General features: G+C 44.4%; 1 protein-coding gene across 1 annotated transcript in view; it reads left to right on the top strand.

Moving 5' to 3' along the window:
* The first annotated feature begins 8,832 nt into the window (after positions 1–8,832).
* The window catches only part of KDM4A (lysine demethylase 4A), a 46,417-nt gene continuing 34,766 nt past the window's right edge, over positions 8,833–20,483 (top strand). The window contains 8 exon segments of the mRNA XM_043574702.1: positions 8,833–8,946; positions 11,246–11,422; positions 12,051–12,226; positions 14,847–14,961; positions 16,451–16,644; positions 18,931–18,980; positions 19,713–19,816; positions 20,211–20,348. Of these exon segments, the coding sequence (XP_043430637.1) occupies positions 11,285–11,422; positions 12,051–12,226; positions 14,847–14,961; positions 16,451–16,644; positions 18,931–18,980; positions 19,713–19,816; positions 20,211–20,348 (915 nt within the window). The 5' untranslated portion in view covers positions 8,833–8,946; positions 11,246–11,284.

Genomic DNA, 20,483 nt, shown 5'->3' on the forward strand with positions numbered 1-20,483 from the left:
TCTTGCTTGCGGATCATGGCTGACTTTTCTGAGCAGCTAGTGTCAGGCTCTTTGCCCAGAGCCTCTCGAAGCTCCAGAGAGAGATGTTTAAGTTGAGTAGGTAGCACCCACAGGCAAGGGTTGGAATGTGGCTGACCCAGAGGTGAAAACCGAAAGCGTTATTTATTACCATACAAACAGTCCTTCCTGTTTGTTCACTCATTTCGTTCATCACTCATTCGTTTATTCAACAAATAGCCTCAGGTCTGCTGTTCAAGTTGCTGAGACTCTCTGCATCCCAATTCCCTGAGCTCTACAGTGGGGACAGTAATAATGCCTTTTTCTAAAGTTCATTGGGAGGATGAAATTAGGGGATGTCATTCATTCACTCAACAAATATGTAGCACAAAGAGCTGGGGCTGTCCTAAGTGCTCGGGACAGTGGTGAACAAAACACAGATCCCTGCCCTCATGGAGCGGACATTCTAACAGGGAAAGCTGAAAGAAAAATAAGCAAATAAAGCACGTAGTGGTGGGCAGAGAAGTCCTCACTGGGGAGGCCATATGTCAGCAAGGCCCTGAAGCGGGTAAAGGAGCAAGCCATCAACACTTGGGAGAACGGGGGAACTGGAGCAGTGAGCTGGGAGAGCACTTACACAGGAATGGGGGCAGGGGAACGTCGTAAGTCATCAGAGGACTTGGCTTCCCTCCAGAATGAGACAGGCAGCCATCTGATGTTTCTAAGAGGAGCAACGTGATCTATCTGGTTCTAGTATTAAAGAAGCACTCTGTCGGCCGTGTTGAGGAGACTGTAGTGGGCAGGGGCAGAGGCAAGGAGAATTATCCTGATCAGGCTGATATAAATGTTAATGTCAATGCACCGAAAGCACAATTCATGAAAGAAAATAATTCAGTAAGTTAGACCTCATCAAAATTAAAAAACATTTGCGGGGTACCTGGGTGGCTCGGTCAGTTAAGCCTCCGACTCTGGAGTTTGGTTCAGGTCATGATCTCACGGTTCATGAGACCAAGCCCGGCATTGAACTCTGTGCGGGCAGTGTGGAGCCCCCTTGGGATTCTCTCTCTTCCTCTCTCTCTGCCCCTCCCCCACTGGCACATGGGATATCTCTTTCTCCCAGAATACAGAAACTTAAAAGAATTAAAAACGTTTGCACTTCAAAAGACCCTATGAAGATGAAAAGACAAGCCACAGAGTGAGGGAAAATATTTACAAAGCCAAATCTGATAAAGGACTTGTATCCAGAATATGTAAAGAACTCTTACAAGTCAATGTTAAGACAATTCAATTAAAAAGTGGACAAAAGGAAAAAAATGGATAAAAGATTTAAATAGATATTTCACCAAAGAAGATATGTGAATGACTAATAAGCAAATAAAAAGATATTCAACATCATCCATCATTAGAGATATGCAAATTAAATCCCCAAGGAGATACCACATCACACTCATTAGAATGGTTCTAATCAGAAAGATGAACAATAACAAATGTTGACAAGGATGTGGAGAAATGGGGCCCCTCATCTATTGTCAATGGAAATATAAAATGTACAACCATTTTGGAAAAGTTTGGCAGTTTCTTAAAAGATAACAAATTTACTATATGACACAGATATTCCGCCCTTAATTATCTACCAAGAGAAACGAAAACATACGTTCACACAAAGATTTGCACATAAATGTTTATAGAATCCCTATTCATAATACCTAAAAAGTGGAAATGACCCAAATGTCAATCAATACTGTAATCTAACTCAGAGGGTTCACTCCTTGGAGTGCATCAAATTGAACACAACCCAAGGAAATGTAGAAAGCAAAGAAATTTGTATTACTTGTTACAAGTAAGGAGACAGGGAGAGAGTGCTTTAGGCACTTAAGGGGTTAGCAGGAGGATTTTTTATTCAGTATAAAAATTTTTTTTAACGTTTATTTATTTTTGAGACAGAGAGAGACAGAGCATGAACAGGGGAGGGTCAGAGAGAGAGGGAGACACAGAATCTGAAACAAGCTCCAGACTCTGAGCCATCAGCACAGAGCCTGACGCGGGGCTTGAACTCACGAACCGCGAGATCATGACCTGAGCCGAAGTCGGACGCTTAACCGACTGAGCCACCCAGGCGCCCCTTATTCAGTATGATAGGGGATGGGGGTGGGGAGCTTGCCTAGACACTTCCGATTCAATTGTGCATTCCTCCTGACATGTCAACACACTAGTGCATACGTCTAATGTTTTAAAAAATGACCGTAAACTCCACATATAGGGGAAGATCTTAGTATCGTAATGAGCCAAAGGTAACCTGAGGACAACTAGGGGTTTCGGGACATCTGCACAGGTCTGAAGTTCCGATCCATCCCAAACTGGCTGGCATAAGAGGCTATCACGTGTGACACACCTAGCAAGGGGTTATCAGGTGACAAAACTATTTGGGTGTCTCCTGGGCTGGAGAACCATTGGTTCCGCAAAACAAAACACATTTCTTCCCTGCTTTTGTCCCCCCCCCCCCGCCTCCTTTCCACAGAATAACTTCCCATGGCATCCTAGCTAACAATACTACCATGGGAGGGCTCCCAGCTGGCTCAGTCAGTAGAGCATACAACTCCTGTTTTCTCGGGGTTGTGAGCTCGAGCCCCACGTCGGGTGTAGAGATGCCTTAAAAAAAAAAAACTACAATGGGATACTATTCAACATTAAAAAAGGAAAGAAATACTGATGCATGCTATAACAGGGATGAATCTCAAATAAAAATTATGCTAAGTGAAAAAAGCCAGGGGCATGTGGCTGGCTCAGTGGGTGGACTATGAGACTCTTGATCTTGGGGTTGTGAGTTCAAGTCCCACCATTGGGTACACAGATTACTTAAAAATAAAATCTTAAGGGGTGCCTGGGTGGCTCAGTCGGTTAAGTGTCCGACTTTAGCTCAGGTCACAATCTCACCGTTCATGAGTTTGAGCCCTGTGTCGGGTTCTGTGCGGATGGCTCAGAGCCCACTTTGGATCCTCTGTCTCCCTCTCTGCCCCTCCCCTGCTCTTGCTCTCTCTCTCTCTCTCTCAAAAGTAAATAAACATTAAAAATAACATTAAAAGTAAATAAACATTAAAAAATTGTTATTATTTATTTATTTTTAAAAGTATATTTATTTTGAGAGAGAGAGAGAGCATGAGAGGAAAGGGGCAGAGAGAGAGGGAGAGAACCCCAAACACGTTCCATACTGTCAGCGCAGAGCCCTATGCAGAGCTCCAACTCATGAACTGTGAGATCATGACCTGAGCTGATATTAAGAGTTGGACCCAAGAGCCCCAATAAAGTTGTTTTTTTAAAAAAGAACAATGTCTGGGGCGCCTGGGTGGCGCAGTCGGTTAAGCGTCCGACTTCAGCCAGGTCACGATCTCACGGTCCAGGAGTTCGAGCCCCGCGTCAGGCTCTGGGCTGATGGCTCAGAGCCTGGAGCCTGTTTCTGATTCTGTGTCTCCCTCTCTCTCTGCCCCTCCCCCGTTCATGCTCTGTCTCTCTCTGTCCCAAAAATAAATAAACGTTGAAAAAAAATTTTTTTTAAAAGAACAATGTCAATGACAATGTAAATACTTTACGTGTATATAAAGCATTTAGCAGAGCATCTGGAACATAATAAGCACCCAATAAACGTTAATTTTTTTTTAAAGGTAAAGTCTAGTGGCACCTGGGTGGTTCATCAGTTGGGTTGAGCATCTAACTTCCGCTCAGGTCATGATCTCATGGTCCGTGGGTTCGAGCCCCGCGTCGGGCTCTGTGCTGACAGCTCAGAGCCTGGAGCCTGCTTCGGATTCTGTGTCTCCCTCTCTCTCTGCCCCTTCCCCTCTCGCACTGTCTCCCTCTCTCTCAAAAATAAATAAACATTAAAAAAAAATTAAAGTCTGCACCCAGTGTAGGGCTCAAACTCACATCCCCAAGATCCAGAGTTGCATTCTCTATCAACTAAGCCTGCCAGGCACCTCAATATTAACTTTTTAAGCTGATAATGTTACCGTTATCATTCCCGATGGAGTGCTTACTATGTGTTGGGCACCGTGCTGAGTGCTGGATAAAGTGAAGCTCCAAGGAAGAATCCTTGAGCTAGAAAGTCACAAACTTTATGCCATGAAGACGGACTTTAATGTTCAGATCCTACTGCCACTGCTAGCAAGTGACTCTTACATCTGTTCACCCCCGTTTTTTTTTGCCTTCATAGTAAGCACAACTTCTGTGATTTTATTTATTTATGAGAACACCTGTTTCATGTCTGTCTCCCTCACTGGATTGTAAACACCACGAGGGCAGGGAAAGTTCCGTTCCACTCATTATCGGCAGATAGGCACCTTCTAGGAGACTTTTGGCTTATTATTTATTTATTTTTAAAAAACGTTAACTTATTTTTTTTTTTAATTTTTTTCAATGTTTTTTATTTATTTTTGGGACAGAGAGAGACAGAGCATGAACGGGGGAGGGGCAGAGAGAGAGGGAGACACAGAATCAGAAACAGGCTCCAGGCTCCGAGCCATCAGCCCAGAGCCTGACGCGGGGCTCGAACTCACGGACCGCGAGATCGTGACCTGGCTGAAGTCGGACGCCCAACCGACTGTGCCACCCAGGTGCCCCTAAAAAACGTTAACTTATTTTTGAGAGAGGGAGAGAGAGAGAGAGTGAGGAGGAGGGGCAGAGAGGCAGGGAGACAGAGGATCCAAAGCAGGCTCCTCATTGACAGCCGAGAGCCCGATGAGGGGCTCAAACTTAGGAATGGTGAGATCATGACCTGAGCAGAAGTTAGATGTTTAACTGACAGAGCCACCCAGGTGCCCTTCATTTTTAATTAAAAAAAATTTTTTTTAATGTTTATTTAATTTTGAAGAGACAGAGACAGCACGTGAATGGGGAAGGGGCAGAGAGAGAGGGAGACACAGATTCTGAAGCAGGCTCCAGGCTCTGAGCTGTCAGCACAGAGCCTGATGCGGGGCTCGAACTCACAGACTGTGAGATCATGACCTGAGCTGAAGTCGGACGCCCAACTGAGCCACCCAAGTGCCCCAAATTTTTAAAAAAGTAATCTCTACACCCAACATGGGGCTCAAATTCATGACCCCGAGATCGAGAGAACTCCATCAACTGAGCCAGCCAGGGGCCCCATTCTGGGAGACTTTTTGCTGGGTCTGATAGGAGCAATAGTTGCTGCTGATACTGTCCCTTTCCTCCTTATTCCCATGAATGCGGATGGGATGTCTGGAGTTCAGCAGTCACTTTACAACAATGAGGTGCATTCCTCTGAGGCCCAAAGCCAGGTTGTGAAGTGTGGAGAAAGACGGAAGGAGCCCATCTCTTTGGTGACTTTGTTGGGCAATGAGCCAAAGCCAATAAATACCCCGCTTCAGACTTATTATTACACATGAGGAAAAAAAACATATTTATTTTTATTAAAAAACATTTTCTTAGTGTTTATTTTCTTTTGAGAGAAAGAGACAGAGCATGAGCTGGGGAAGGGCAGAGAGGGATGGAGACACAGGATCCGAAGCAGGCTCCAGGCTCTGAGCTGTCAGCACTGAGCCTGAGGCGGGGCTCGAACTCACAGGCTGTGAGATCATGACCTGAGCTGAAGTTGGATGCTTAACTGACTGAGCCACCCAGGCGCCCCAAACCATATTTATTTAAGACCTTGTTGCTAAGGTTTTCTATTTCTGGTAATGGAACACTTTCCTAAATGATAATATCAATAAGACTGAAGGGATACTCTTGAGAGATTTTTGTCTAGTGGAGGAAGATGGACATGTAAACAAATCGAGGCATTTGTAGAACACTTGTTTGTGGCACCCTGTACAGGGTGAGGTAATGGACCCCATCAAGGAATCCCTAGTTAGATACTGGTTTCTGGCTTCGTGGTTAGGTGGATGACTGCCCCACTAACTGAGATTAAAAAAAAACCCTAGGAGGTGGAGCTCATTTGTGGGGCAAATAGATTAGTTCTTTATTGGGCATGTAGGTTTTAGGTACCTGTAGGGATCCAGGGGGAGGGATCCAGAGATAGGAGGGTGTTTGGATCTGAACACAGGGAAGATTGCCCTGGAGTACAGAATAGGTGTCATCGGTGTGCTCGTGAGTGAAGCCTGAGAGTTTATGTGTTTTGAATTCTTGTTTCAGGCTTTATGCTGAGAGCTTTGTCTTATTACCATCTCCATCATCATCCATTCCACAGCTAACATTTACAGAGCACTTAATACATGCCAGTTTCACTAGTAAGTGCTTTATCTGCATTATCTCATTCAGTTGTCACTGCAAGAAAAGGAAGTACCAAGAAAGGGTACTTCTTTAGTTATAATTGAAGATTAGAGAAATTAAGTAACCTTGCCCCAGGTCATACTGCTGGTGGGTCGTGAAACCAGAAACACCTAAGGAGTTTGTAGAATGAGAGAAGAGGGCAAAGATAGAGAGCCATGAGGACATCAACATATTTTTAGTTCTTTAAATTTTTTTTAAATTAAAAAATAATTTTCTAATTAAAAAAATTAAGGTATCAAAAACATTTAAGGTATCATGTGTATTGGATGTTATGGACAACTTATAAGTGTACAACTCAGTGACATTTTAAAATGTGAACATGCCATTGTAATAGCCTGCTATCCAGATGGAGAAATAGAACGTTACCAAAAAAAAAAAAAAAACAAAAACAAAACAAAACAAAAAAACAAAAAGAAAAAAAAAAAGAAAAAAACCCAAATAACGACAAACTTTACTAACACTCCAGAAGCATTCTTTTTTTTTTTCCCTCCAGAATCATTCTTTACACTACCTCCCCATCATTGCCTGCCCCCCACCCAAAGGTAACCTCACCTTTGACTTCTTTCTTCACAATTAGTTTTGCTGTAAATATCAACATTTAAGCTGTGGGAAAGGAAAGATGGGCTTTAAAAGGTGACAGATAAACTGGCCAGAGAAATGGGAGAATGTCAAGAGAGCTCGCCCGTCTTTCACTTTCACTAGGGCACACCAAGCGGAATCTAGCGATACAAAGTAGCAGTGATCTTGGAAAAATCCTCTTTGGTAGCAGTGGGAATTCTAGCAAGATAAAATTCATGGAGTAGTTGGTAGTGACAGAAGTAGTAGCAACTGTATCTATTCCCGGTCAGTGGAGTTGGTAAGGCACGCTGTAGCATCTCGTTTGGTGGCGGCAGCAGCAACGGAGCAGCTAGGAGAGCGGTAAGGTGAATTCTTTGGCATGATTTGGGGTGGCTTTCCTTATGATGTGTCCTCCAAGTTGAATTCTTAAGGCTCTCAACAATTTTGTGAGCTACCCAATATAATCTATTATCCAATATATTCTCTTACTAGGTCGAGAGAACAACTTTGCAATTGTGAAAAGCTATTGGTTGCCTACCCAATGAACAACGAATTCATTCCCTTGTCTTTTTTGAAACAGACCCCCCCCCCCACTTTTTATCCCCCCCCAGGACACATGTGCCCAGCCCCAGGGGAATAAATCATGATTGATCTACCTTCGTGCCACGTAGGTAATATCATCCTTTTTGCCAACATATATTACCTCTCATTTTCACAACAATCCCGCAAGGCAGGTACTATTGTTTCCATTTTACCGATGGGAAAACCCAGGCTCAGAGGAGTGGCAGATTTTGAACACAGATCTGACTCCATAGCTCCTTACAGTGCACTACTCCCTAACTCATCTATGGGCAAATTTGCACATTTTTTATGATTCTGGTTGTGAGTATTCCACTTTTCTATTGTACCTATCAGAGCGCCCTGTATGTAGGCTTCCTTGCTCATCATCCGTGATAATCTGGAAGTCCTTAGGGCGACTAAGTACCCCTTAGGAACAGCTCCTAATGACTTCTAGGCACCCCCTCAACTCACCAGAAGTGTGTCTAATGATTCCCAGGACCTTCTCCCCCGCCCCAAGAGCTGCTCTTAATGACCCCCAAATCCCTGCTCATTGAGAAACTGCTTTTTAATGACTCTAAGGACATCCCACCTCGGAGCTCTCTTCCTTTCAGGAACTGCCCCCTTCAGGAAATGTCTCGGTTTGCGGGAGGGCGAGGGGTTCCCCATGATACGGGACTTACAGTTTTAAAAACCAAGGCAGTCTCGTAAAATGGGACAAGTTGGTCACCCTATCAGAAATTGCTTGATCTCGGAAGATTAGGCTCCCAGCGCACTTCTACCTTAGGCAAGGGTCTCACCCTAAAAAGACTCTGCCCCACCCTTTCGTTAGTAACATCCTACAATAATCTCACTGCCTCTACCTTTGCCGACCATCCTATTTCCAGGCATTCGCCTCTTTCAATTCTGATTAGCTCTGGGCGACCAGAAGCGCGCCTATGATTGGCCAGCCCCGTAATCCAGCCGAGATGCTCAGTGGCCGCAGTCCCGAGTGGTACAGCATTTCCTCCTGGCAACAGCCCGACCCAGCGCTCATAGGCTGAGCAGACAGATATGCCCTGACTTGGGCGACTGCAGCACGTGCTCATTGGCTGTTTGAGGAGTGATAGCGTCCCTCAGATTGGTTGACGCTGTACGGCTGCGCAGAGGCCGACTTTCTAGAGGAGGCGGAGCTTCGCCCTTCGCCGGTTGAAAAAGCAGTAGATACGGCTAGTGGCGACAGCAGGAGCCCAGCATTAGCCCTGCCGGGGCGGTGGGCTTTAGGTAGGAACCACAGGGTTTTGGAATCCTTTAGGTTTGTTGCTGCTGTAGCCGTGACCGTGAGCTCCAGTGGGGGAGGGGCGGGGTTGCCGTCAGCGGTGAGTGAAAGGCATGGTTCTTGGCCAATGGGAACAGGAGTTTCTAATATGGGTCCTAAGATTGGTCCTTTCTAATCTCTTATGGCCAATGCACGTCGGGAAGGGAGGCGGGTGTCTTAGGCCTTATTTTCTTCTTCCTGCGGCCGGGCCTCACTCGCCTAGGCGGCGGGGCCGGGAGGGGCTGGCCCTCTATGCGGTGAGGATCGGGGACCTTGGGAGCGGGGGCTACCTTGGGAGTGGTACCCGCGGGGGTGGCTGCGAGGGGAGGGGGCGGGAGTTAGAGGTGGTTGTTAGCAACAGCGACCTTTATTGAGTTATTAGGTACAGGGCCTAGTGCTTAGGGTTTCGCTTGCATCATCTGAGTTAATCACAGCAACCCTGCTGAGCAGGGAGGTTGGAATCCCCATTTTACAGGTGGGGAAACTGAGACTTGGGCAACTCATACAGTCAAGGTCACACAGCTACTGAATAGCAGAGACCGGATCTGTATTCAGAGTTGTTTTGATCCCGGAGCCGGTGCTCTGAAACTACTCGGCTTTGTTGCTGGATGGGGGAAATGAAGGAGTCAAGGAACAAGAGCTTTCCCCAGGGAGTAGATTGGGGGAAGGGAATCCTAGGGTTGAAAAAGGGAGTGAGCAACTGAAGTGGGGGCGAGGAAATCAGTTATTCAATAGGTACCGAGTGCCTACTCTGTGCCGTGCATTGTTCTAGGTTGTAGGCATAACAAAGATGACCAAGTCCAGAGGCAGGTGAAGCCCCATTAGTGGCTTCCAAGGCCCAGGTGACGGGGCCTAACAGTGTTCACAGGATTGTGTGTTGTTGTCAAATTTGTTGAAGTAAGATATTTGGCGTTTTTAAAAAAGAGGGTCCTCAAAATTGATTAAACTTGAGAGGTTCCTCCACACTTGCTTAGTCTAGGTGGAAGTTACGATGCAGGCAGCATCGAGTAGTGGAAGAAGTGCTGGGAGTGCATTGCAGGACTGTGGGGAAATTTCCCGGTATGTAAAAAGATAAACGTAAACCTGCCACGTAAAGTTTTGGTGAGGTGTGTGAAAAGCTCCTGGCCAAGAGCAGACTTTGTTTTTGGAGAAATGGAAGCTTGAGAGATGCGGGTAGTGGCTTTTCTCTCCTATCTTAGATAGTTCTGTGCCCATGCTGTCTTCCTAGTCTGTTACTAGGTTGCTGGTAGGTTGGAGACAGTTTTCCCTTCTGAGCTCTCCAGCTCTCTAGGGAACTTGAAGCTGAACTGCCATGGCTTTGGGGCCCAGATTGGGGGAGTTGAGGAGGGAAATGTTTTTGCTTCTGAAGTGGCTCCTTTTGTCTAGTATGCTTGGTTCTTATTCAGCTGGAATAGTCTATTGTGTTATCAGGCAATGGGGATGCACCCACTTAGTTGAAGGCCTCATCTAGAAACACAATATTTGACTTTTTCCAGTCAGTTTGAGGCTTGCCCTGTATTGCCAGGTTATTGCCCATTTAAATTTTGTCCTTTGAATTCTGGGTATGGTACAGTTGAACTAGTCTCTAGTTTGATCTCATATAATACTGCTGAAATTACATTTTGGTTTAGATATGAGAACAGTTTCACTTTAGGGTTTTAAAAACTAATATCAGTATACTTTTTACCTCTTAAACTTTGTAATCTTGTAGCCAAGTAACTGTCTTTAGGAATCTAGAATACTGCTTTAAGCTTTAAGCTGTGACCTAGAAGGAAGCCCAAAGGTTGTTTTTTACATCTGGTTGTAATACATTGTTTAATATACCCCAAAGCAGTTATCAAAGGTGAATAAGGGAGCAACTTGAAAAGATAAGAGTAAAATATGGGCAGGGCAGCGATAGTATTGTTAGATAGGATTAACGCTCTAGTAACAGTTTAGCTGAAACTGTCTCCATTTAAATGAGATTTGAATACACACAATTTTGACACATCGGATTCTTTTTTCTTTTTTAAGTTTTTATTTATTTATTTTGAGAGAGAAAGCACACAGGTGGGACAGAGAGAGAAAATCCCAAGCAGGCATTGCACTGAGTGCGGAGCCCAATGCAGGGCTCAGACTCCTGAACTGTGAGATCGTGACCTGAGCTGAGTGTTGGACGCTCAACCCACTGAGCCACCCAGGTGCCCTAATGCATCCGATTCTTTTAGATTCTTTTAAATATAAACTTTTCTATCTGTATTTTTGTTCATTTAAATAACCTATGTAGAGGCAGATTCCAGGTGTGAGGTCTTAATGCTTCTTTAGAATTTCTACATCTTTTACTGTTTCAGCCCTGACATTCCCAGCATTTTTTTTTCTTTTTCGAGTTCTATTTACATTCCAGTTATTTAACATACAGTGTAATATTTGTTTCAGGTGGAGAATTCACATACAACATCCAGTGCTCATCCCAACAAGTGCCTTCCTTAGTTCCCATCACCCATCCTCCTTGACATTCCCAGCATTTAACTCTAATTACATTTTATATGATTTTATGTTCTTAATGTATTTCTTCAGGTTCCTGTCTGACCAGAGTGACTTCAAAAAGGAGGGAAAATGGCTTCAGAATCTGAAACTCTGAATCCCAGTGCTCGGATAATGACTTTTTACCCGACCATGGAGGAGTTCCGGAACTTCAGTCGATACATGGCCTACATTGAATCCCAAGGAGCTCATCGGGCTGGGCTGGCCAAGGTGAGGGTGGGTGGGATTGGTCCACGGAGCTTTTGTGACCAACCGTGCAGCAGCAGAAATCTTTCCTAAAGGCAGGGTGTGGAGTATATACTTCCTATTTGCAAGTTAATTCCTTTTGTTAACATCTGAAGCACCTTTTAGGTTGGAGGAGAGCTTGGAGTCTTTAAAGGGCCGTGTAGAGCTAGTGTCCCCGGGCCAGCTGCTGTGGTGCTTCCATTCTCTTGGTGGAGATGGGTGCTTTAGTGTTTGCACTCGAGGGCTTATGCCATCCACCTTCTCTTGTTCTCATTTCAGTCTCATCCAGTGCTCTAATAGCAGGTTGGGTTCTCTTGCGCACTTTGTTAGATTAAGAAAATCAACTCTTCAGCCTCCTGTCTTGGTGCCCAGAGGAGATGCTGAGCTGAGAATGAGTATTACTCATCTTTGGTCACTGCAACTAGGCAGCTAGTTGGTGGCTGAACTGGATCAGGGTTAGCACAGCAGTGTGACTCGCTATGTTGGGGTGAGTGTGGTTAAATCAGAGTCACTTTGTAGTAAAATTGGCTGGTTGGATAGCAGCCTACCCACGTCCTGGACTATGAGCAGCTTGTTGGATTTCTGATCTCTGTGTTTCCTGTGTTCCCTACAGGTTGTTCCTCCAAAGGAGTGGAAGCCCCGGGCGTCCTATGATGATATTGATGATCTGGTCATTCCTGCCCCCATCCAACAGCTGGTGACTGGGCAGTCTGGCCTCTTTACTCAGTACAACATACAGAAGAAAGCCATGACTGTTCGAGAGTTCCGCAAGATAGCCAATAGTGATAAGTGAGTGAAAACACGTTCCTTCCCACCTGCCATAGCATCTAGGAGCTAACGTCTCATCTTCATAGCTGTCTCCTAAGACTGCTGCCGTGACGCTGAAGAACACTTTTCTCAGCTCTCGCTTGTCTCCCTTTCTGCTCTTTTTATGGAAGCATTCCTACTCTCAGTACTGTGTCGCAGTCTAAACGCGTCTGTGTCCTTACCTAAAGTAATCCCATTGTTCTTCCATCAGAAGCAGAATCATTTTCTGACCCTGGTAAGTTGCAGAGTTGCAAAGGAGAGTGTTGGAGTTGGTTCGAAAGGAGTTTTTGCCGGATGTCTTAACACCTGCTTATCGAAAAGTGGCCTCAGTAGTTTATTCTCTTCCTTCTGGGTCCTTCTGTGTTTTATCATGCTCAAATTCCTCACTACCCATCCAGCAGCTATCTCTTTTCCATTTTGACATGACAGAATGTGAATAAACTGTCAAGCCGTTTGCTATTTTCTGTCTCCATTCTTCATCATCCATACGTGCTGATTGATCTGTTAGAAACATCTTTGTTTAGGCCTGCTGTTTTCATTTGTTTTCTGTTTATAATATTTAGCTTCATTTGACCTCACATTTGGAATGAATTTTGTGGTTCCCTCGTTGAGCTCTGACTGTTCCTTCTTAATTCTCTCTCTTGGACTTTCTCCTTTCCAATGTTATTCCTCAATTTTGAGTGTCCACAAGGGATTCCTTCCTTCTCTCTTGCTTTTTTTCCTGAGCCCTTTTGATCTGTGCATGTCATGACTTCAGCCAGTCAGACATTATATTTTGTCTTTTCTGTGCACGAGCCCAGATCTAGATCTGTAGCTGGCCAGTCTTCACGCTCCTGGGGGTGTCCCTTCCTGTGCTTTATTCATTGCTGTGTCTCACATCAGATCTTGTTCTATTTCTATGCTTTGCCTTCTTTTCCTTTGACTTAGCACAATTCAAAATGTGGTTTTCCAGTTTTATTGACAGCTTAACTCTTCAGAAAATTTTTTTAAATATTTATTTATTAATTTCTTTGGGGGGAGAGAGACAGGGCGTGAGCAGGGGAGGGGCAGAGAGAGAGGGACACACAATCCGAGCTGTCAGCACAGAGCCTGACGCTGGGCTCGAACCCACAAACAGATCATGACCTGAGCTGAAGTCAGACGTTCAACTGACTGAGCCACCCAGTTGCCCTGGCGGCTTAACTCTTAAAAACCTCTGTATTGCTGACTCACCTGCTGTCTAATGAGTGAATTTATGTAAGAGCATGTTGAAGAAGAGCGACATGGTCTGCACAGGAAAGGCTGTGCTGTCCTTTCTGTCTGGTTTCTAGCTGTGCGCTGGGGCCAGGGCCCCCTGCTTTCAAGCTCACATGGGGTTCCACCAGAGGCCTCAGCCTCCTGTATCCAGTCTCTCTTCTCAAAAATGGTAGGTCTTTCAGGATACCTCTTTTCTTTTTAAATTAGCCAGGCCTGTCTTTTCCCTTTACCTGAGATGCAACAAATTCTTACCCTTGATTTCTTATCTGCTTGGTCAGCTAGCTTTAAAAAAACCCAGCAGGTAAAAATCTAAGTTTATAAAGCAGAGCAATTGAAGGTGGAAGAGTTACTTCTATTTCAAAGGGAATTCAGGGGTCCTAAACTTGATCATTCAATAGGTTGAAGTTAAAATGGTTAAAATGTAAGGCCGCATTTAAAGTAAGATTTTTTTTCCCCACCCAGCCCATTGTCTCCACAGTTTGTCTTGGGTCTTTGCTTCTACTCTTTATCCATTCATAATATTTTCTTGCCATTTGATTTATAATGTGCATTTTCAAATATCTATTCAATTTACACATTATTCTTTTTAAAATTGCTATGTAATCTTAAGGGGTTTGAATTTTTAAAAAGATTTTGGAGTAAATTCTCAGTATGTGATAATTGAGCTAAAGAATATAGATATTTTTAATGTCTTTATATAGAGATATAGACATCTATATATAGACAGCTGTGTACGTGTATGTGCATATATAAAAATATCTTTTTAAAAATATCTTTCTTAAACATTTGATTTGCAAAAATCTACATTTTTTTATTAAAATACTTTGTTTTTAGGTGTGATTATTTGAGTTAGTCACTGCATAGGGTGGTGGGAATGTAACAGTGACAATACAGATGAGCTGTCTTGGAGCCACTTCCTTTACAGAGTGCAGTACTGTTCTAGAACCTCATGCTGGCAGGTTTTGGTTGTCTGTGGACATATAGGGATTTGCAGTTTTTGGTTTCTCCCTGAGTGGCTGGGCCACTCCTGATTCTGGCCAGGATGTTGTTTTTAGTGGTCTCTTGAAAAAGTTGAGAGTATTCTGCTTCTTAGGGAAGATGGGCTTAATGTCTTCATATACGTTACCTTCCTCAGGCCCAGAGCTCAAGGAAGGGATGTGGAGGAGGTTACTTGTGTAATGGAGCCTCGAAGGCCAAGGTTTTGTCTTGTTCGTTTGAAATGTCTTGTTTTCCCTAGAACGGGATTGTGTCTTGTCCTTTCATAATGCCTGATGAATTTAGTCCTAGTAAAAAAAAAAAAAATATATATATATATATATATATATATATATATATTTTGTTTTTGTTTTTGTTTTACTTTTGAAAGGTACTGTACCCCACGCTACAGTGAGTTTGAAGAGCTTGAACGGAAGTACTGGAAAAATCTCACATTCAATCCTCCAATCTATGGTGCAGATGTGAATGGCACTCTCTATGAAAAGGTGAGACTTCCAGGAAGCCCTCTGCAGCATTTTTGCAATTTAACACAATTTTTACCTGCCCAGCACTTAGTAGGCACCCAGAAGCTGCTTGCTGAGTTGAGTAGTTAAACAAAAGAGTGACCCACCACCAGCTGATGTGCTATGCACACTTAATGGTGGGTATTTTTGCATGTGACTGAATTTTATTTCTCCCACTCTCCATGTGAATTGGGTGATATAGTGTTCTTTGCAAGGGCTGTTAGAATAGTCTGTGGGTGGTAGCCGATGAGTTCTTGAAAGGGTGGGCTCACAGTAAATGAAATGTTGGGGGAGAGGCAGTGTGGTTTCTGCAGAAAAAAGATCACTGACTAATTTAGTGAAAGGGGTATGTATTTAAGAAGAGAAACATTCCGATTTTCAGAACCCTCAAACAAGATTCTTTAGCAGAACCTATTTTAACAACTTGTGTCGGATTGCGGTATAGTGCTTTTCAGAATAAAGAACAGCCTTGGGGCTCCTGGGTGGCTCAGTCGGTTGAGCCTCAGACTTCGGCTTGGGTCATGACCTTGTGGTTCATGGGTTCAGGCCCCTCATTGGGTTCTGTGCTGATAGCTCAGAGCCTGGACCCTGCTCTGGATTCTGTGTCTCCCTCTCTCTGCCCTTCCCTGCTCATGTTCTGTCTTTCTCTCTCTCTCAAAAGTAAATAAACATTAAAAAAATTTTTTTTAAATAAGAAAAGAATAAAAAACAGCCTTAGATAGCATAAGGAAGGAACATTTGGGATTGTTTTTGATAATTAAAAAAATCTGTGGAGAATTTTAGGGATCATCACTCACATTAATTGTAATGTTTTTGTAAATTATTGGAAAGAAGGAGTTTGAAAAGATTCTCAAGTTGTCAGTGACAATTTATTGAGTGGTGGAAAGTGAAACTTACAGATGTTAAATGGCAGAAAGATACTGTAAGGATCTGGGATGGGGAGGTACAGAAGCAGGATATAATAATCGAGAATGTACGTATAAGAGGTGGGCTTCTAGCTGACCATTAAAGTTTTGGAAATGGATTTGGGTGACATTGTAGACTTTTTACTGATGATGCTGCCTAGTGGAAGCTGGGGCTAAACAGTCACAGATTGGGATGGTAAATTCCCATGTTTTGTATTTTTAGTGATTTAGGAGTTCTTTCCTATTTTGACCTCAGTTTCTTTAGTTTCAGATCAAACTCTTCCTCCTGGGGTTAAAAACAGGTGGCTGTCCCCTCCTTATTCATCTTTCACATGCCAGTTTTCTTTACCAACTGGTATTGGCCTTTTGGAGGTCTGATGGCATCAGCTCCAGCGGTGGCTGTGAAGTGTGAGTGAGGGGGGCTATGGTCTTCATGTCCAGGCTGTTTTGACATTGTTCCACATCATCATTAGCAGTGACAGGTCACCTGTGACCCCTGCTCTTGTAGGTTCAGAGCCTCAGCTTGTGGGTACTGCAGTTGCCCTCAGCTGTGATTTACTTTGCAGCATGTCGATGAGTGGAATATCGGGCGGCTGAAAACCATCCTGGACTTGGTGGAGAAGGAGAGCGGGATCACCATTGAGGGTGTGAACACCCCGTACCTGTACTTCGGCATGTGGAAGACCTCCTTTGCCTGGCACACTGAAGACATGGACCTGTACAGCATCAACTACCTGCACTTTGGAGAGCCAAAGTCCTGGTAAAGTCGGGTTGCAGTTGGCACTGGGGCTTCTTGCGATGCGGTAGGGCCCCTCGGCTCTAGTGTGCCGAGGCGGCACCTTGGGGTCTTGTTAAAATGCACATTCTGGTTCCGTAGGCCTGGGGTGGGACTGGCACTTGACATTTTCCCCAGGTTTTTAAGCTATGAGATGCTGTTAGAGCTCTGGTGCTTAGACCTCTCTTTGAATAGTGAGGCTTCAGAGGGCAGGTCATTTAATACTACTGGATGGAAAGATAAGTTGTCTGAGTTACTGAGAGCTACAGAGGCTCTCCCAGGCTCGCCCACTGCTTTCTGATTTCTTTCTCTGAACAGGCCTGAGGCATTTCTTAGAGGCAGACTTCCAAGACTGGAGTCACTCTTCAGATGATAGAAAGCTTTCTTTTCCTCATGGAAAAAATATTTGGTGAGCAGCAGTGTGTGCTTAACCCAAGAGGGGATGCAGGGCTACTCCATATATGCTTCCTGCTCTCCAGGATGTTCTCAGTCTAGTTGGGGAGGCAAAGATCTGTTCTCTCCTCTCTCCCTGTGTTGATCCATCTCTCAACCCCAGCATTTCAGTGAAGGTTCTGCATTCGACTGTAGTGACAGAGACATAGGTTATGTGCTGTCACACAGGAGACTGGTCAGGAGAGAGAAGGGGTGAGAGAGCACCGATGGGTACTCTAGATCCTCGTAGGAAGGGTACACGAAGTTGGGGTGGGAATTGGAGAAGCTTCCCTGGAAGAGGTGACCACCAAGCTGAGGCCTAACATGAGGAGGCCTAGCTGGGTGAGACAGTGGCGGGTTTCAGACAGGGAAGACTGAGGAAAGTGTGTTTCCGGGGGGTTGGAATGACACGTGCAGAGATCCTAAGCTGAGAGGGAGCACACTGTCTTCGGCAACTAGAGGAAGTCCTTTGTGGTTTGGGTGCTGTGTACAAGGATGGATGAGCGAGGAAGGCTGACAGGGACACTGTGGGCCAGGTCACAGGGAGTCGGGGAAACCGTATGACCTTCATTTCCTTTTCCAGCATTTTCAACCACTTCTTTTCCCAGAGGTTTTCCTTTTTTTCTAATGCTTTCCAGTTTCTAGTTTTGGAGGGGGGGGTGTGACCTTCTGAGCCTGTGTGGACCCCCTGACTGCTGTCCCATAACCTTTCTTAGATGGCTAGACTTCTAGAATCTGTAAAAATAGCTTTTGTGCTTTCCTTCTATTTATTCCCAAGTTCCCTGAGATTGGATTTTCACTCTCCTGTAGAGAGAAGATTTTCTAGTTATTACATACACTCTTTTTAGATCATTTAAAGTGGGACCTCCAGAGACTTCTGGGCAAGGTTGCCTGATGGATCCCAAGGTCCTTTGGGTGACCAACATTTTCCTCCACTCCCCATCTGTTTTGTTTGGCAGTGAAACTATTTGAGTTGGGAAGTTTCTGTTGTTGTGGAATGATCTTTATAATCAATTATAATGGTTAAAATAGACTTAACTGTGAGAATATAATAAGGTTTAACAGTTTTGTAAAACTTATTTTTATTATTTTTTAAGATTTCATTTTATTTTATTTTATTTTTTTATTTTGAGAGAGAGAGAGCAAGGGAGAGGGGCAGAGGGAGAGAGAATCTTAAACAGGCTCTGCACTGAGTTTGGCTCAGTCCCACAACTGTGAGATCATAACCTGAGCCGAAATCAAGAGTCAGACGCTCAACCGACTGAGCCACCAGGCACCTCAGTTTTGCAAAAATTTTACGTAGTTGCAGGTGTTTTGTTTTTTTTTTTTAAATAGTTTCTGTGGTGTCTTGCTACCCTGTGGGGTGGAAGGATAATTAATTATTGGGTAATCAGTGTAGCTGTCACAGAGATGATGTGAAAATGGGGTCAGCCGCAGATACAGGGCCGGGTCTCTAGTATCAAATCCATTTTTCCCATTCACCATTCCTCCTCCATCCTGTCCCAGTTAGGCTTTCAGCCTCCACCAGGAGCACTTTAATGCTATCCTTTAAAAAAATTTTTTTTTATTGCTTCAACATTATAAAGGACAACAAGGCTGGTTGCATACTCTAAATTCTGGCTCATGGTAAACATTCAGTGAAAGTCTCGGTAAATGAATGAATATTAGAGAAATAAATTCACTTGTACCTTGTGGGCTCCTCTCCCCAAAGTCCAATATATCATTTCTTCAGACTCCTTTCCAGTTTTTGTGGTTGGGAGCTGTTTTGAGAGTGGGGATGAGCCCCTTAGGTCCTGAAGGGTGCTCTCCTCAGCATCCAGTGCTTCTATGTGATTGCAGGTACTCTGTCCCCCCGGAGCACGGAAAGCGGTTGGAACGCCTTGCCAAAGGTACTGTCTCTCTTCCCTGTGCCTGCTCAGACCCTGAGACCCTGTGAACTGCACTAATTGCTCTAAAATGTCCGTGCTCTGCGGTCAGATTTGTTATGTGTCCTTTCACAGGCCTGCATGTAGGTGATAAGCTACACTGCCAGAGTGGTTACCCTAGCAGAGCAAATAAAAATCTGGAAACTTCCTCCATTTGTCCTGGGAAGGGACTAAGTAATTCTTAGTCTCTGTCTCAGTTTTATCAAGCATGGGTTTATTTGACCACGGAGAGTATACCCGTCATCCTGGGTCTGGTTCTTCTGCCAGAAACCTAAAGGTTAAAATTGAATTTTTGTGCTTTGGTTCTTTTAAGTGGACTTTAATAGATTTGTACCTCTAGAGGGCCAATTTCAAGAGAGTTTGGGTATTCTGTGCTGTAGATGTGTTACTAACAAAAGATTGAGGGATAGAGTAGGAGCAAGGTCCTAAATAGTTGCAAAGCTCTCTTTAAGCACAAGGCGGGTTGGGTGATCTCAGTCTCCCTAACAGAATTTGATTACCCAGGTAAGCCATTGGAGAGCCCGGAGGCTCACTGTAGAATCAGGACTGGCCCAAAGCTAGAAGGATCTGTGGAGATCCTGTGCTGATTTATCCTCCTGACACAGCCAGATGAGATGCACAGGTGTGCAGTGGCTGCAGGGCTGCAGAGCTGGTGTGGAGCGGTGTGTTCACCTGTGCCCATTTTCAATGAAACAGGCTTTTTCCCTGGAAGCGCTCAAAGCTGCGAAGCTTTTCTCCGCCACAAGATGACTTTGATTTCCCCTTTAATGCTGAAGAAATATGGAATTCCCTTTGACAAGGTGAGCTGACTTTACATATGGTGTTAGGCTTACAAAGGAAGGCAGCCACCCTTTTCGGTCTGTTTCACAGAGGGGCTTTATTCTGGTTCATCTCTCTGTACCAGGCGTGGGCCAGAGGTAACCCATTTAGCAGTACTTGGATCCAAGGATATTAAAGGTGGAGGTTCTGTAGCTTCCCGGTGCCAGAGGAGAGTCACATCCCCTAGAACATTGTTAACTTCGGGGAATGGTCAGTTACAGTGTTGGGGTCTGATATGATCAGGCTTCGCGTCTTACAAAGACCCTGGTGGTCTTATGACTTATGCTGGGTTATGAAGCTGCAGCCGAGCTCTGAGTTCCAGTCCGTTAGACTTCAGCCATTTGATGCAGCTGGTTCAAGTCTGCTCTTGTTCAGGTGACTCAAGAAGCTGGAGAATTCATGATCACTTTTCCTTATGGTTACCATGCCGGCTTTAACCATGGCTTCAACTGTGCGGAGTCCACCAATTTTGCTACCCGGCGGTGGATTGAGTATGGCAAACAAGCTGTGCTGGTAAGTCTGTTTGATTGCTTTCTGTAACGCCATGACCGAAAATGTCTGGTGAGCAAATTCTTGTTAGATACACTGGCTGGTGATTAGAACATTCTTTGAACTGCTGGAATTCAGAAACAGACTGACAGGGCTGTG

Source organism: Prionailurus bengalensis, chromosome C1 (genome assembly GCF_016509475.1).
Source record: "Prionailurus bengalensis isolate Pbe53 chromosome C1, Fcat_Pben_1.1_paternal_pri, whole genome shotgun sequence".
In the NCBI taxonomy this organism is placed as follows: Eukaryota; Metazoa; Chordata; class Mammalia; order Carnivora; family Felidae; genus Prionailurus; species Prionailurus bengalensis.